The 12,727-nt window shown below is 39.6% G+C and overlaps 1 protein-coding gene across 4 annotated transcripts in view; it reads left to right on the top strand.

Moving 5' to 3' along the window:
* scaf8 (SR-related CTD-associated factor 8) overlaps positions 1-12,727 on the top strand; it is a 68,773-nt gene that overhangs the window by 5,741 nt on the left and 50,305 nt on the right. For all 4 annotated transcript variants that reach the window (XR_015709301.1, XM_087780348.1, XM_087780347.1 and 1 more), the window contains exons 3-19: positions 7,057-7,101; positions 7,285-7,446; positions 7,520-7,676; positions 9,100-9,227; positions 9,297-9,473; positions 9,538-9,617; positions 9,719-9,830; positions 10,071-10,202; positions 10,319-10,419; positions 10,958-11,151; positions 11,218-11,318; positions 11,404-11,517; positions 11,592-11,748; positions 11,819-11,949; positions 12,068-12,209; positions 12,282-12,329; positions 12,412-12,630. Coding sequence is in view for 3 of the 4 variants with exons in the window: in XM_087780348.1 (XP_087636474.1) it covers positions 7,057-7,101; positions 7,285-7,446; positions 7,520-7,676; positions 9,100-9,227; positions 9,297-9,473; positions 9,538-9,617; positions 9,719-9,830; positions 10,071-10,202; positions 10,319-10,419; positions 10,958-11,151; positions 11,218-11,318; positions 11,404-11,517; positions 11,592-11,748; positions 11,819-11,949; positions 12,068-12,209; positions 12,282-12,329; positions 12,412-12,630 (2,200 nt within the window). In the remaining variant the exon portion in view is untranslated. The remainder of the gene's footprint in view (positions 1-7,056; positions 7,102-7,284; positions 7,447-7,519; positions 7,677-9,099; positions 9,228-9,296; positions 9,474-9,537; positions 9,618-9,718; positions 9,831-10,070; positions 10,203-10,318; positions 10,420-10,957; positions 11,152-11,217; positions 11,319-11,403; positions 11,518-11,591; positions 11,749-11,818; positions 11,950-12,067; positions 12,210-12,281; positions 12,330-12,411; positions 12,631-12,727) is intronic.

Here is a 12,727-nt window from a genome sequence, read left to right as displayed (position 1 = left end):
TATGAGAGTACTTTCAACATAAAACATGCTTTTTTCCCCTTTTTAACATGCATGTAAAAATGTAAGTAGGTCACAAGCTGTTACACTGAAGAAAAAATAGCAATTTGGCTTCATTGACTTAAAACCCCAGCTCTGAATCAGAACTAGCAAAACGGGTGCTGTTAGTTTCCCCTCATTCGATCGGTCTTATTTCCAACTTCATTTGACTTTTATTTGGTCGTTGCATATTCAATGTGTTCTGGTGGAATTCTGAATAGCTTCTTTCTGTGCTCCTGTACCTGTCTGCAATTGAACTTCTGCTTAAAAAACGATGATTTATTCAGCAGTAGTAATCTCTGAACACAAAAGCATAATAAATGAAAAAAATAGTTACATTTAAGGCCAAGCTTTAATTCATTGTCTATATTGACATTATGTACCACTTAGAATTCACCGTAAGGATATTGTTAAAGCCTGAAAATGGTATACGAAACACAAACAAAAGCGGTGGAATGATGAGTACATTATTGGTAAAAATTTGACTATATACTAACCTTTATTTAAAAACGACTATACATTAAAAAGTAAAAACTTTTAACCATCTTAATGGTGAGACAACTACATATTTAGACTATCAACGCAATCCTGTTGAACCTAAATTTGTCCCAATTTTAAACCCGTTTTTAACAGTTAATTGGAGATTTCAATGAAAAAATGGATATTTAAACCTTTTTTTTGCAGTTCAATAAGGAAGATTTTCTAATGCTAAAAAAAGAAGAAGCTTGGCCTCTTCTCCACATGTATCGCTTGTCTTTTTATTTGAGTGAATTGATTCGACGTGTCTAGTTACATCAAGAGACATGCATGTGAAATAAGTCGTTTCATTGCGCTTTTGCAATATATTTCAATAGTGACAGATCTTCAAAACATCTTTGTGCATTTGTTATAGTTGAGTTTTATATATTGATGACTTCCATGGCAAAGAAAACCTAGTAACGGTCATAAAAGTAAGTCTCTTTGAAGAAGAAAGAAAACCAACCGCTCATGTGGATGAGCACATTTATTGTTGATATCTTTTCGCTTTGGTAGCTGCAAAACCTAGCACTAACTTCCCACGCACATGAGATGGTTACATGACAGTGGTGCATTTTTGTTGTCAAATGTTGTCTTGTAGCTTGTTATGTTCCCATCATTCATCAGTTTAAAGTATCCCTGAAGTTGATCTTCCACCAACAAAGTATTTATGCAGCAATTAAACCCAAATTAAACCTGTTTTTATAAAGATAAACAGGCCCATTGGTGCGTCAGCTTTTTAATGTTTTAGTGTTCGTCTGTGTTTTAGGTTCGGTAGAACTTTATTGATCCCTAAGGACGTCTCCTTCGGGAAATTGTTTTTTTTCAATTAGATACAGCAATTATTCATAAAAAGAAAAATAAGAACAAGAACAGAGAGATATCAAGAGAAAGAACAAGATGATACAATTGATCAAAGACCAATAACGGAGACAAAGGATACAAATTTCTATTGCCATTGAAATCTTTAATCACTATTATTAGATTTAGCTGGAGCTGTAACCCTCTTGAAATGTGTTTTCTAGAACCAGGTTATTTACTTTGATGCTTTAAAAAGATTTTAAGTTTCATGTGCTGTTCCTCGCTATTAAAAAAGACGGACACTATCATAACACCGCAAACTGATTGTACATTACAACTTAAAGCATCTAATTCATTAAAATGGTTCATGAGTTACCCTCCACTTACTACCACTTTTTCATATTCGTAGTTCTCCTTAAGCTATCTTAGTCATTCTATCTAGTCATGCCTATCCTTCTTATGTCCAGAACCTCCTCAGTTTATCTCTCTAGTTCTTAAGCGCATCTCCACTTTCAACATCCTTCACCATATTTAAAGTAGAGCGGCCAAATGATCCAAGTCTTATCTCTATTTATTTGACTTAATACTTCACTTTTTTTTTTTAATTATATCAACAGTGGATCAACACAATATCATGACGTGAAATTCCTCCATGTAAACTTAATATAACCCATTTTTTCCTTCATATCCTCATCTTCCATATTCATGAATATTGGTGTAAGGAAATATTAATATTACGATATATCACAATATTTGTATTCCTTATAATCGATATATAATAGCACTGTAACGATAGTGAAGATGTGAGCGGTGTTTGGAGGAGAAATCATGCTAGAAGATACAACACCACTAACTTTATTGAGCATCTAAAGAAGAATCACAAGATTAAAAAGAAGAGCAGATCCAAGAAACAAGAAAGACGAAACAAAACAAGGCAGTTAACTTTGCTTCTTTGATCCGTAGAGACGAGAGAAACTTTCAGTCGAAGCATGAAAGTCAACAATAACAAACGTCTTGTTAGTGTTAACGTTGACTTTATCATTAGAATCTCCCTCGATCCAATAAATAGTGTTTGTCTTTAATACTGGTTGAATAAAGGCTGATCCGTGTTTGACGTCAGCAGATGCTCCACTATATTTAACCTTCACAAACTTCAGGACCATCAATGATGACACAAAAATAACTTAGGTTTAGTTTAATCATAACACAGTTTAACGCTTTACTCACTTACTTTTAAATCATGTTAATCACAGATCAAATGTTTTGGGTTTTTTTCTTAAAAAAAATGATAAATAAAATAACTTTGAATTAAAATAAAAATGTATATAAAAGGTTGTATATATTGGGCTCATTTTGACTTTAAAATAGAGTTTAAAGTAAAAACAATTAAACACTTACAGATGCTGGATATTGCATGTTGTTCCAGGTTGTTTGAGACTGTTTGTTAACGCACTTCATTGTTAATATTATTTTTACATTTTTTGTTAATATTTTGAGAAGCACTTAACTACAAGCACTTTCACATTTGATTAGGAAAAAGTATTTGCTCATTTCTTTGTTGTAAAAGCCAGAAAAAGTGTTGGAGAAACGATATATTGTTGTTTCTACAATATCGCAATATATCCCATAATACACACATGTGTTGTGATATGTATCGTGTCACTATTTGCTTGCCAATACACAGCCCTATTCATGAACCTCCCTGGTTGTTTTTCTACTTTTACCTGGTATATCCATCTGCACCGTATTCTTCCTGTGTCTTCTTCCTCCTTCTTTCTCGGAAGTGTAACCAGAAGATAATCATAATTAGAAGGAAAAAGCTATTTGTTAAGGTGTTTTTGGTCATTTTTCTGTTCTTCATAATAGCATATTATTGGGATGTTGGCACAAATGAACTATGTACCTCAGTACTTTGCTTTTAACATAATACATTCTGGTGAGATAATGTGCTGAATGTAAAGTAGACCAAGAAAGAAAATTCACGTTTTTTAACGTCTATCTTGTTTTCAAGCGTTATTTGACTGAACTACACTTGTAGCCTTTAATACTTCTAATACTGAATAGTATTGTAACTAAAAAGTTCAATCTTGTGTAGTTTACTTTCTTAGGAAGAGACTGCAATGTAAAAATTGTCTACAAACGACAAGATACTTCTATCATTCACGTCAAGAAAAAGTAATATTCTTCCAGACAAGACAAGTCAGGTTCTCCTCGTTTATATGTAGGGCTGGTTATAAATAATAAATATAAACTTCAGTTCTTCTGTGGCAGTGGCCAAAATTCTTCTGTTGATATCGGGCATTGAAACATGCTTCTTCTTTCCATTTAAAAAAACAACAACTTGATAACGTGCGTATTTTTCTGAAAAAATACTCACAGGCGACAAAGTGGGTGAACATTAGATTCAGTTTCACATGTTAGCAAATGTTATTTTGCACTGGAAAGTATTTACTATGAATTTTTCAGGAAAATGACTTGTAGAGGAAATTGACAAAAGCTGAAACATTTTACTCTTATGTTTGCCCTTGTTTTATGTTAATAATTTTCTTTTTTTACAATACAACTTTTAAAAAAGTAAAAAAAGTCTTGTTCAGAAACTGGTATTGAAGTGAAGGTATCTGTATCAGAACCACCAGCAAAGATTTCTGATGGATACCCAGCCCTATTTATACAGAAAATGTCATCTGTTATGAATATGCCGGTCCATTAGATTAACTTTGATCAGTCTACTCTTTTACCCTTGAGTTGTTGACCCTTAGGTTTGTGAGAGGTTACAATGTTGAGCTCCTAATGCTGACTCACAATTCATATGTTGGTTCAGAGGCAAACATATACCTACATATAGGCAGATACATCATTCTCTTTATATTACTTCGTACTTATTAATGTATATTGTCATTTTTACTTCATCCATATCTATGTTTTCCAGAGAGTATTAATTTTTTTTACAGTCAAGTAAGACCATAATGCTTCATGTTGTGGTTTTTATTGCTTTTGAAATGGTCTTTTTGAGTCGAATGAAACCGGTTAGAATAATTAATCATTTTATGGAAGTCCTCTCACGTGTTGTCTTGCAGTGATGCTTTGACCTATTAGAGAGATTTGACAGATGAAACGTTCTGAATCAAAGTTATCAGAAAACTAAAAGTGGTTCTAAGTTCAACATATTTCTGTTTGTCTGGTTGTGTTTACCTGCTGCTGAATTGGTATTTAATTTGTCAAAGATGACCAAAAGCTACCAAAATGTTTATGTTCAGATGTTTGATTTATTTTTCACATGAACGTTGTGTCCTTCAGGGAAACACTCTTAAGTCTCACTCTAAGACACACACCATCATGTTAAGTATATTAAAATGGTGGCTGGACTTTAAGTAACTCATAGTTGTTCCCTGTGAACAAAATTGTATTTGCAATTATCATTAAAGAGCTTTTACGTGGTAGAATTGTACTGGAAAAATGTATTAATTTAATTATTAGAATTACATCAAAACGAATGGGAATAAAATTAAATTTACAAGTATGTGACATAACAATTTCATGGTATCTATTATAGCAAAATTGCAATACTTAAAACTATTTAAAATCAAAATTTATTTTTTAGAGGGAAGATAGTGTGATAGTGTTTTTATTTTGATGCTTCCATACATTGATGTTACATTTGTTCTTCTTGATTCTAATCTTGCATATCATCTGTGTTCTGACGTGATAGTTCACGGCATCATAAATGAAATGAACCTGAATGAAAATGCTTCATTATTTCAGCCGTGTCAATTCAAGACCTGGTAAAACTTATTTTTATTCACCTGTCCTTTCCATGGCATTGGTTGTATGGACTTGATGATTCTTAACTTAACTTTCTGCTGCGACACCAGATGGATAAAACTGAATTCAAACTTTTATGAAAAAGCTCAGTAACCTCCGACTTTACCATTCAAAATATACATTTAATAAATAGAATTCAAATCTTTCAAAAACACCCTTACATTGACATTATTTCAGTTGCATTATAGAAAACAAACCACAAAAAATACAAGTTTAAAATGTATGGATGGAACTCCCTGTTAAGCCCAGAAATAGTGTTTTCTGATTGGACCAGATTTCCTTTACATTACCAAAGCCGGACTTGCATCACTTGTGGTTGTCAAATACTTTAACAGCTCCTTCAGAGTGATGGATTCCTCATGAGGCACAAAATGTATGTCGGTAACATCAATAGGGACTGTTTAACACACAATTACAGATAAAAATAGATTTATGGTCCGTAGGATGGTGGTCTCAAATTAAAGTAGATCTTCTAATACATGCAATTTGGAGATGAACAACAAAAAAGATTGAAGACAATAATCACATCAAACTAATATTTCTGTCAAATACACAGTTTGTTCGACCAGTGACTTGGAGGGCTGGATAATTTTGGCCCCTTGTTTAATGGAGGCCCCTGTCTTAACACCATAAACAAAAACAATAAAGTGATAATACCTCTTTTTCAATCTTTTGGCGGTTAAATGTCCTAGCATTAGTGACACGTGACAAAACTAATATTTGCACATCGATAAAAGAAAACAAAAGCTACATGTTACTGGAGGAATGTGGGACAGTTTAAACCAGGGGTCTCAAAACCAGTCTTCAAAGGGCCAGGGTGGTGCAGGTTTTTGTTCCAACCGTATAAGCATGTACAACATGTTTAACCAATGAGGTTTCACCTTAAACAAGCAACACCAGACTGACAAGCAACTGACACTCTGAAGACTCCTGATTGGGTTTAAAGGGATGCTATGGATTGGTTGGAACAAAAACCTTCAGGACACTTTGAGGACCGGTTTGGAGACCCCTGGTTTAAATAAAGCTTGCTTAAATAAAATACACTTTACATGTCAACTTCCTGCTGCTGCTTTTCTTTACCTTGACATGCATGAAATACCATTTTCAAAATAACCAATGATTTAAAATTTGAACCATGGTTTTTAGTCATGGGACGGGTACCAGTCCATGAGGCATTTATTGTTGGGTTTTACATAAATAAACAATACATTTTATAATGTAGGTTCGATTGAAAATATGTTTTGTTTTGAAAAAAAGATTGTATTTGTTCTAAAGTAACATTAGCCTGTGACTCTTGAAACCTCAGGACCTTCGGTTGAGTCAAGTTTAATCATAAAACAAACTCATAAACTGAGTGAAGAACTTGTATATCTAAAGGTTGGTCTTTGAATATCAGAATCAGAAACTTTTATTGCCAGGGTTGTAAACACAACATAGGATCTTTGTGGTGGCATTACAGATAATGAAACAATATAACAAACAAAATAAGCAAATCAAGATTTGCAATGTACTGTAGACCTTAACCGGTCTTCTTGACTTTTATTCTACTTTTTTTTTTTACATAAATGCTTATTCTTATTTAAAAAAACAACCCATCTAGTTATTAAACTAATCATATAATTACATTGTTTATTTTAATTCAGTAGGATTCATGCGTGTCTATCTCTAATATATATAATGCCGAAATACAGAAGGTCATTTTTAAATAAATTTCTACATGCTTGTAGCTTCTTGTTTTGTTGAAAAATTAAAATGTGAGTGTCGTGAGCAGATTTTGTATTTGCACTTGTGTGGTAAGAAATTCGATCGAAGCTTCTGCTGCGATGATGTTTTTTTTTTACACATTAATCTCAAAATGTTCCTCCTTGTCATTTGTTTCAGTTCTACAAGCACGTGGTTCAGAGTGTGGAGAAGTTCATACTGAAGGTAAACAGACTTTCACACGTCTAGCATCACACAGCTCTGCAAACATTGACTCTATCAGGGGGCAAAAGATAATCTACTCCTCAAGCTTGACAGATCACTGCCTCGTCTCGCTTATTCGATTTTGTAGCAAAACTGAAGTATAAGAAAAATGTGATACACTTTTAATCGTGTTTGCATTTCCAGTGCAAACCGGAATACAAGGTCCCAGGCCTGTACGTCATCGACTCCATCGTCAGGCAGTCGCGACACCAGTTTGGCACCGAGAAGGACGTATTTGCGCCGCGGTTCAGCAAGAACATTATCCTTACGTTCCAGCAACTCTACCGCTGCCCATCGGACGATAAGGTCTCAAAAACCTCCAACAGTCTTTAGTGCAAGTTTACTTTGCTGTTGTGTTAACCTTGTGATTCGTTTCCAGAGTAAGATAGTGCGAGTTCTGAATCTGTGGCAGAAAAATGCCGTGTTCAAGAGCGACATCATCCAGCCACTGCTGGATATGGCTGCTGGGATTGCTCCTCCGAGTATCACCCCCATCATGTCCAGCAGCTCCGCCCAAGTCAACAACACTACACCTGGTGAGTCTCTAGGGGTGTGTGGTGGCAATAATAGAAGGGATAGAAGATAACGATACGGGACCAAGATACTACAATACTGTAGTAACACGGTTGTATGTTTAGTATTGTCGAGCACTTGTCTCTGGTGCTGCAGAATTTACAGACCGCATGACTCTTGACGAAGTCGTAACTGCTTTCATTTATTTTGAACCGAAAATATGTACAAACAGCTCGAAAAGCAGCTGGAGTCAACTGTATCCTCTTGTCCTCAGTCATTTCTGGAATCCTGTGGGAATTAATCGTCAGTAGTGCAGAGACGTTATTAATGCTGTCCTCTACTGCTGCTAATATTTGCCTGTCAATTATTAATTAAACAGTCTAAATATTTTTATTTTATACACATTTTGATTACCGTAAATTCCGGACTACTACGGTGCGGCTTATTCATTTTTTTTTCGTGGCGGGAAAAATATTTTGCTCAGCAACAGTAGACCAATAGAATGAATGAGTAACTTTGTGTCAGCAGCTCCCTCCCGACTACGAGGAGAAACTTACTTCATTCCGCACATTCACTCAAACAAAGATAGCGGAGAATTCCATCGGGCCAGATGAAATCATAAATATGGATGAAGTACCTCTGACGTTTTGTAACGGACCTTCTCACATAACTCCTCGAGAGATCGTCACACACACATTCTTCATGGGGCGGAGCTCTGGTGCGGACTTGGTGACGCTCCAGAGTGACGGCATTAATTATAACAACACTGACCACACATGAAGCCGTTATAGAATTTCATCAAAATATATTTACTTAATAACATTTAACAAAAAGCGCTCCTTAAAGGAGGATCAATGAAACATGAACAAAACAACGAACACCCACGACACCCCACAGTCAAATCCCCGCGATCAGTGTCCAATGTTCAAGTCCATTATTGTCCAAAAAAAAGGCTGCGTTAAGTGAATCCTAGGTGAGGCGCAGAGACGCAGGACGGCCCGCCGTGAAGTCGCGTTTATCCGCGCAATCACTGCGTTACGATCAGGTGGAAAAAACCAAACTACTCATCCGTGTTGCCGGCGTGATGAAGAAATAATTCCCCGGTTGAAGGACACGGACAGTTTGTCCACCTGCCTCGTGCTTTTGTCGCTGGTTCCTCGGACTGTAAATATCTGAACAATGCTTAAGAAGAATAACACAGTGCTTTATTTATTCAAGTGTAAGAAATGGACGTGAATTACCGGTAGTTCATTTTTTTGGCTGTTTAAACCTGCGGCTTAAAATCAGGTGCGGCTTGTATAATTACAAAATTGATTTTCTTTCTAAAATTTGAGCATGCGGCTTTTAATCGGGTGCGCTGTAGTCCGGAATTTACGGTATATAAAAATATAGTTTGAAAGCCAAAAAAAAAGAGTTTAAATGTTGACCCCTGTTGTTCAACTCCAGGTACTCCAGCGACCCCGGCCACGCCAGCAAACATCGTCCAAGGTCTGCCCGACTGGGCCTCCCAGATCACCAACACGGACACTGTTGCAGCCGTCGCACAAATCCTACAAAGTCCTCAAGGGCAGCAGGTGAGGAGCCTCACTTGATCTCCGGCCAAACATAAACTCGCCTCACACACTTTCTTCTCCTGGCACCAGCTTCAGCAGCTCGTCCAGAGTCTGCAGATGCAGCAGCAGAAGCCGCAGCCGTCTCTTCTTCAGGCCCTGGACGCCGGCCTGGTCGTGCAGTTGCAAGCCTTGACGGCGCAGCTCACCGCCGCCGCGACCGCCAACAGCATGAACCCGCTGGAGCAGAGGGTCGCCTCCTTCAACAAGGTAACAAACACTCATTCATGGCTGCAGAAGCCCGGGTCCGACTTGTCGTCCTTTCTCGCTGCAGAAACTTTTGGGTCAGTTCGACTTCGGAAACGACTCCAGCCGCGGCGAGGAGTCCAAGAAAGATGGGTCTTCGTCTCAACTGTGAGTCGGTTTTTGTTTTGCTGTCAAACTCGTGCGTCTTCGACATCAGTCGCCGCCGCCTCAGTGCCGGGGAATCTAATCTGTTTGTCTGCCGCCCGCAGGCCGATGGTGTCGGAGCCCATCAACAGCTCTCTCTTCCACCAGCTCGCCGAGCAGCTCCAGCAGCAGAACCTGGAGCAGTTTCAAAAGCAGCTCTTGGAGCATCAACAGAAGGTGCTTCTTTCAAATCAACATGAAACGTAATAGTGTTTGTTAGATGAGAACGTTTGTACTTTGGGATGTTTCTCGGACCAGCAGCTGACAACGATTGGTTGATGTTGAAGCTGCACACGTGTAAACTCATGGCCCGCGGGCCAACGCTGTCAACCAAGTCATTTTATGTGGCCCAACGGATGGTTTCCTCAACAATGTTGGTCCCTTGTCTGATAGAGTTTGACATCGCCTGTTTTACAGGCTATGGGCATGGACACTCAGGACTCCATCTTTGGAAAGGAGAATTCTGTCGCAACTGGTCAGAGCAGTGGTCAACCACAGCTCCCTGAGCAAGACAACAAGATGGATGATTCCATGGACAACCAGCAGCAGGTATGTCGGTAGCTCTTCATACAGTCGTGATGTTAGATAGTATAATAATAGACAGACGACCTGAAAATGATTTTGAAGATACACATTTCATCCAATTGTTTACTTGTACTTTATAGGACATGGACCTGGATGATGGCCCTGATGGCATGGAAGGAGAGATCTTTGAGCCGGACGATAAGAAGACTCGCTCCAGAACGCGCTCTAGGTCACGATCAAGGTGAGTTTACTTCACGATGTACTGTTAAAATGTTTATAGTAAGGGATGCTAGGGCTGTTAGAAAATATCGATATGGCGATATAAAGCGATGTTTTTTTTACCACGGTACTTCATTGATATTTGACAGCAATGTGTCATAGAAAAATATGTATATATAAATGTTTTTTTTCATATTTTATGTGATATGTGTGTTACTAGGTTTTTATATATATTCTTAATTTTTTTTACCATTAATTCAACAGATTAACGTTAATTATTTGTTGCAACTTCCAGCCCATAGATGGCAGCAGTCATTACGTCCCTCCGCAGCTAATTAAACATTAAAATGACTGAGGACGAGAGGATACATTTTTTGGTAAAAAAAAAAAAAGAAAGTAGTTACGACTTCTTCAAGGGTCTGTCAAGTACTCGACACTACTTCCTACAGTATCACTATATATCATATTGTTGTCCCTGTATCGTGATGAGTATCGTATTGCCAGATTCTTGCCAATACACATCCCTAGAGTGCTAAGTGCGATTCTTATTTTATTTTCAGGTCTCCTAAAAGAAGAAGGTCCCGCTCTCGCTCCAGCTCCCGAAAACGGAAGCACCGCAAAAGGTCGCGCTCACGTTCCAGGGACCGCAAAAGGAAGTCGTCCCGGTCGTACTCGAGCGAAAGACGGGCCCGGGAGCGGGAGAAGGAGCGGCAGAAGAAGGGACTTCCCCCGATTCGATCGAAGACCTTGAGTGGTCAGTCTGGACTCTCACAGTGTGACATCTTCGTGGTGTTAACCGTTTGACTTTGGTTCCACGCAGTGTGCAGCACAACTCTCTGGGTGGGTCAGGTGGACAAAAAGGCTACACAGCAAGATCTGACCAACCTGTTTGAAGAATACGGTCAGATCGAGTCCATAAATGTGAGTTTCTGAGAAAACTTTTTAGATTGACATACCATTTAGGGTTCCATTTATCAGAACTACATCTTAATCCCCGTCTCCTCAGATGATCCCTCCTCGCGGCTGCGCCTACATCTGTATGGTCCACCGTCAGGACGCCTATCGAGCCCGCCAGAAGCTGAGTACCGGCTCGGTCAAAATCGGCTCAAAGGTCATCAAGGTACAGGTTTCTACTCATGTCAGAGCGGCTTCGACGTCTCCTTGTGTTTCTAACCGGATTACTGTCCCGCTCAGATCGCCTGGGCCTTGAACAAAGGCGTGAAGCAGGAGTACAAGCAGTTCTGGGACGTGGACATGGGCGTCACCTACATCCCCTGGGAGAAGGTCAAGCTGGACGACTTGGACGACTTTGCCGAGGGAGGAATCATTGACCAGGAGACGGTGAACGACGGTGAGTGTTCGTCGTGACGTTGCATCTCTTTTGTCTTCGATTAGAGACGTTAAATGGTTTGTGTTTGCAGAATGGGAAGCGGTTAAAAACACAGAGTCCGCCAAAGAGGCCGTCAGCCAGCCGCCCAACACCGAGACCGCGGCTCCCGTGAACACACAGGCGGAAACATTCAACCAGCAGGTCACCATGATGCCTGTGCAGGTGAGGAATACTGCCTTTTAGCTCCGATTTCTTCCTGCTTTTATCCCTCAACTAGAAGCTTCAGTGACATTCTGCCAGAATTCCAATCTTTAATTCTTTGTATCAATCTTCTATTCAGCTGCCGGTGGCACAGGCCGTCCAGAACGCGGTGGGTCTGGTCCCTCCCACGTTCCCGGTCAACATGGGAATCCCCCCTCCTGGCTTCGGCCCACCTCCACCGTTCATGAGGCCGACCTTCAACGCCTCGCAGCCTCCTCCAGGTAAACGGCAACGAACGTGAAACTTGGAAACAGAACAAGTGTCTGACGCTCTTGTCATTTCCACCCGTTCAGGTTTCCTTCAGGCGGCCCAGTCTGCGGCGCTGGCTTCAGCTCCAGCTTGTGAGTTTTTATGACTATATTTATAAACCTCTGAGGTGATGATGCCATTTGGGCTAACGTTTCGCCGACTCTCGACTTGCAGCCCTGGTGCAGACTTCAGTGGCGAACAGCCAGGAGAGCGTGAAAGACTCGCCGTTCGCCGCCATGATCCAGACGAATAGCGGCATCCCCGCCGGCTTCATGGCCTCCGCCATCCCCGGGGCCGGCGTGTTCAACCCGGTGGGGCTGCAGGCCCAACAGGCCGTCGGCGACAAAACGCAACAGTCCGAGGGTCTGGACGCTGCGGAGCTAACGCTGCAAGGTATCAAAACATCAGTGATGATTTTACACAAACCTCATTTTCACAATCCACTAGATGGCACTGTCTCTGTAATCTTGGCCTCTGAACCACTAATTCA

The sequence above is a fragment of the Callionymus lyra genome, chromosome 18 (assembly GCF_982586985.1).
Source record: "Callionymus lyra chromosome 18, fCalLyr1.hap1.1, whole genome shotgun sequence".
Lineage (NCBI taxonomy): Eukaryota > Metazoa > Chordata > Actinopteri > Syngnathiformes > Callionymidae > Callionymus > Callionymus lyra.
This window is presented reverse-complemented; position numbering and strand designations above follow the sequence as displayed.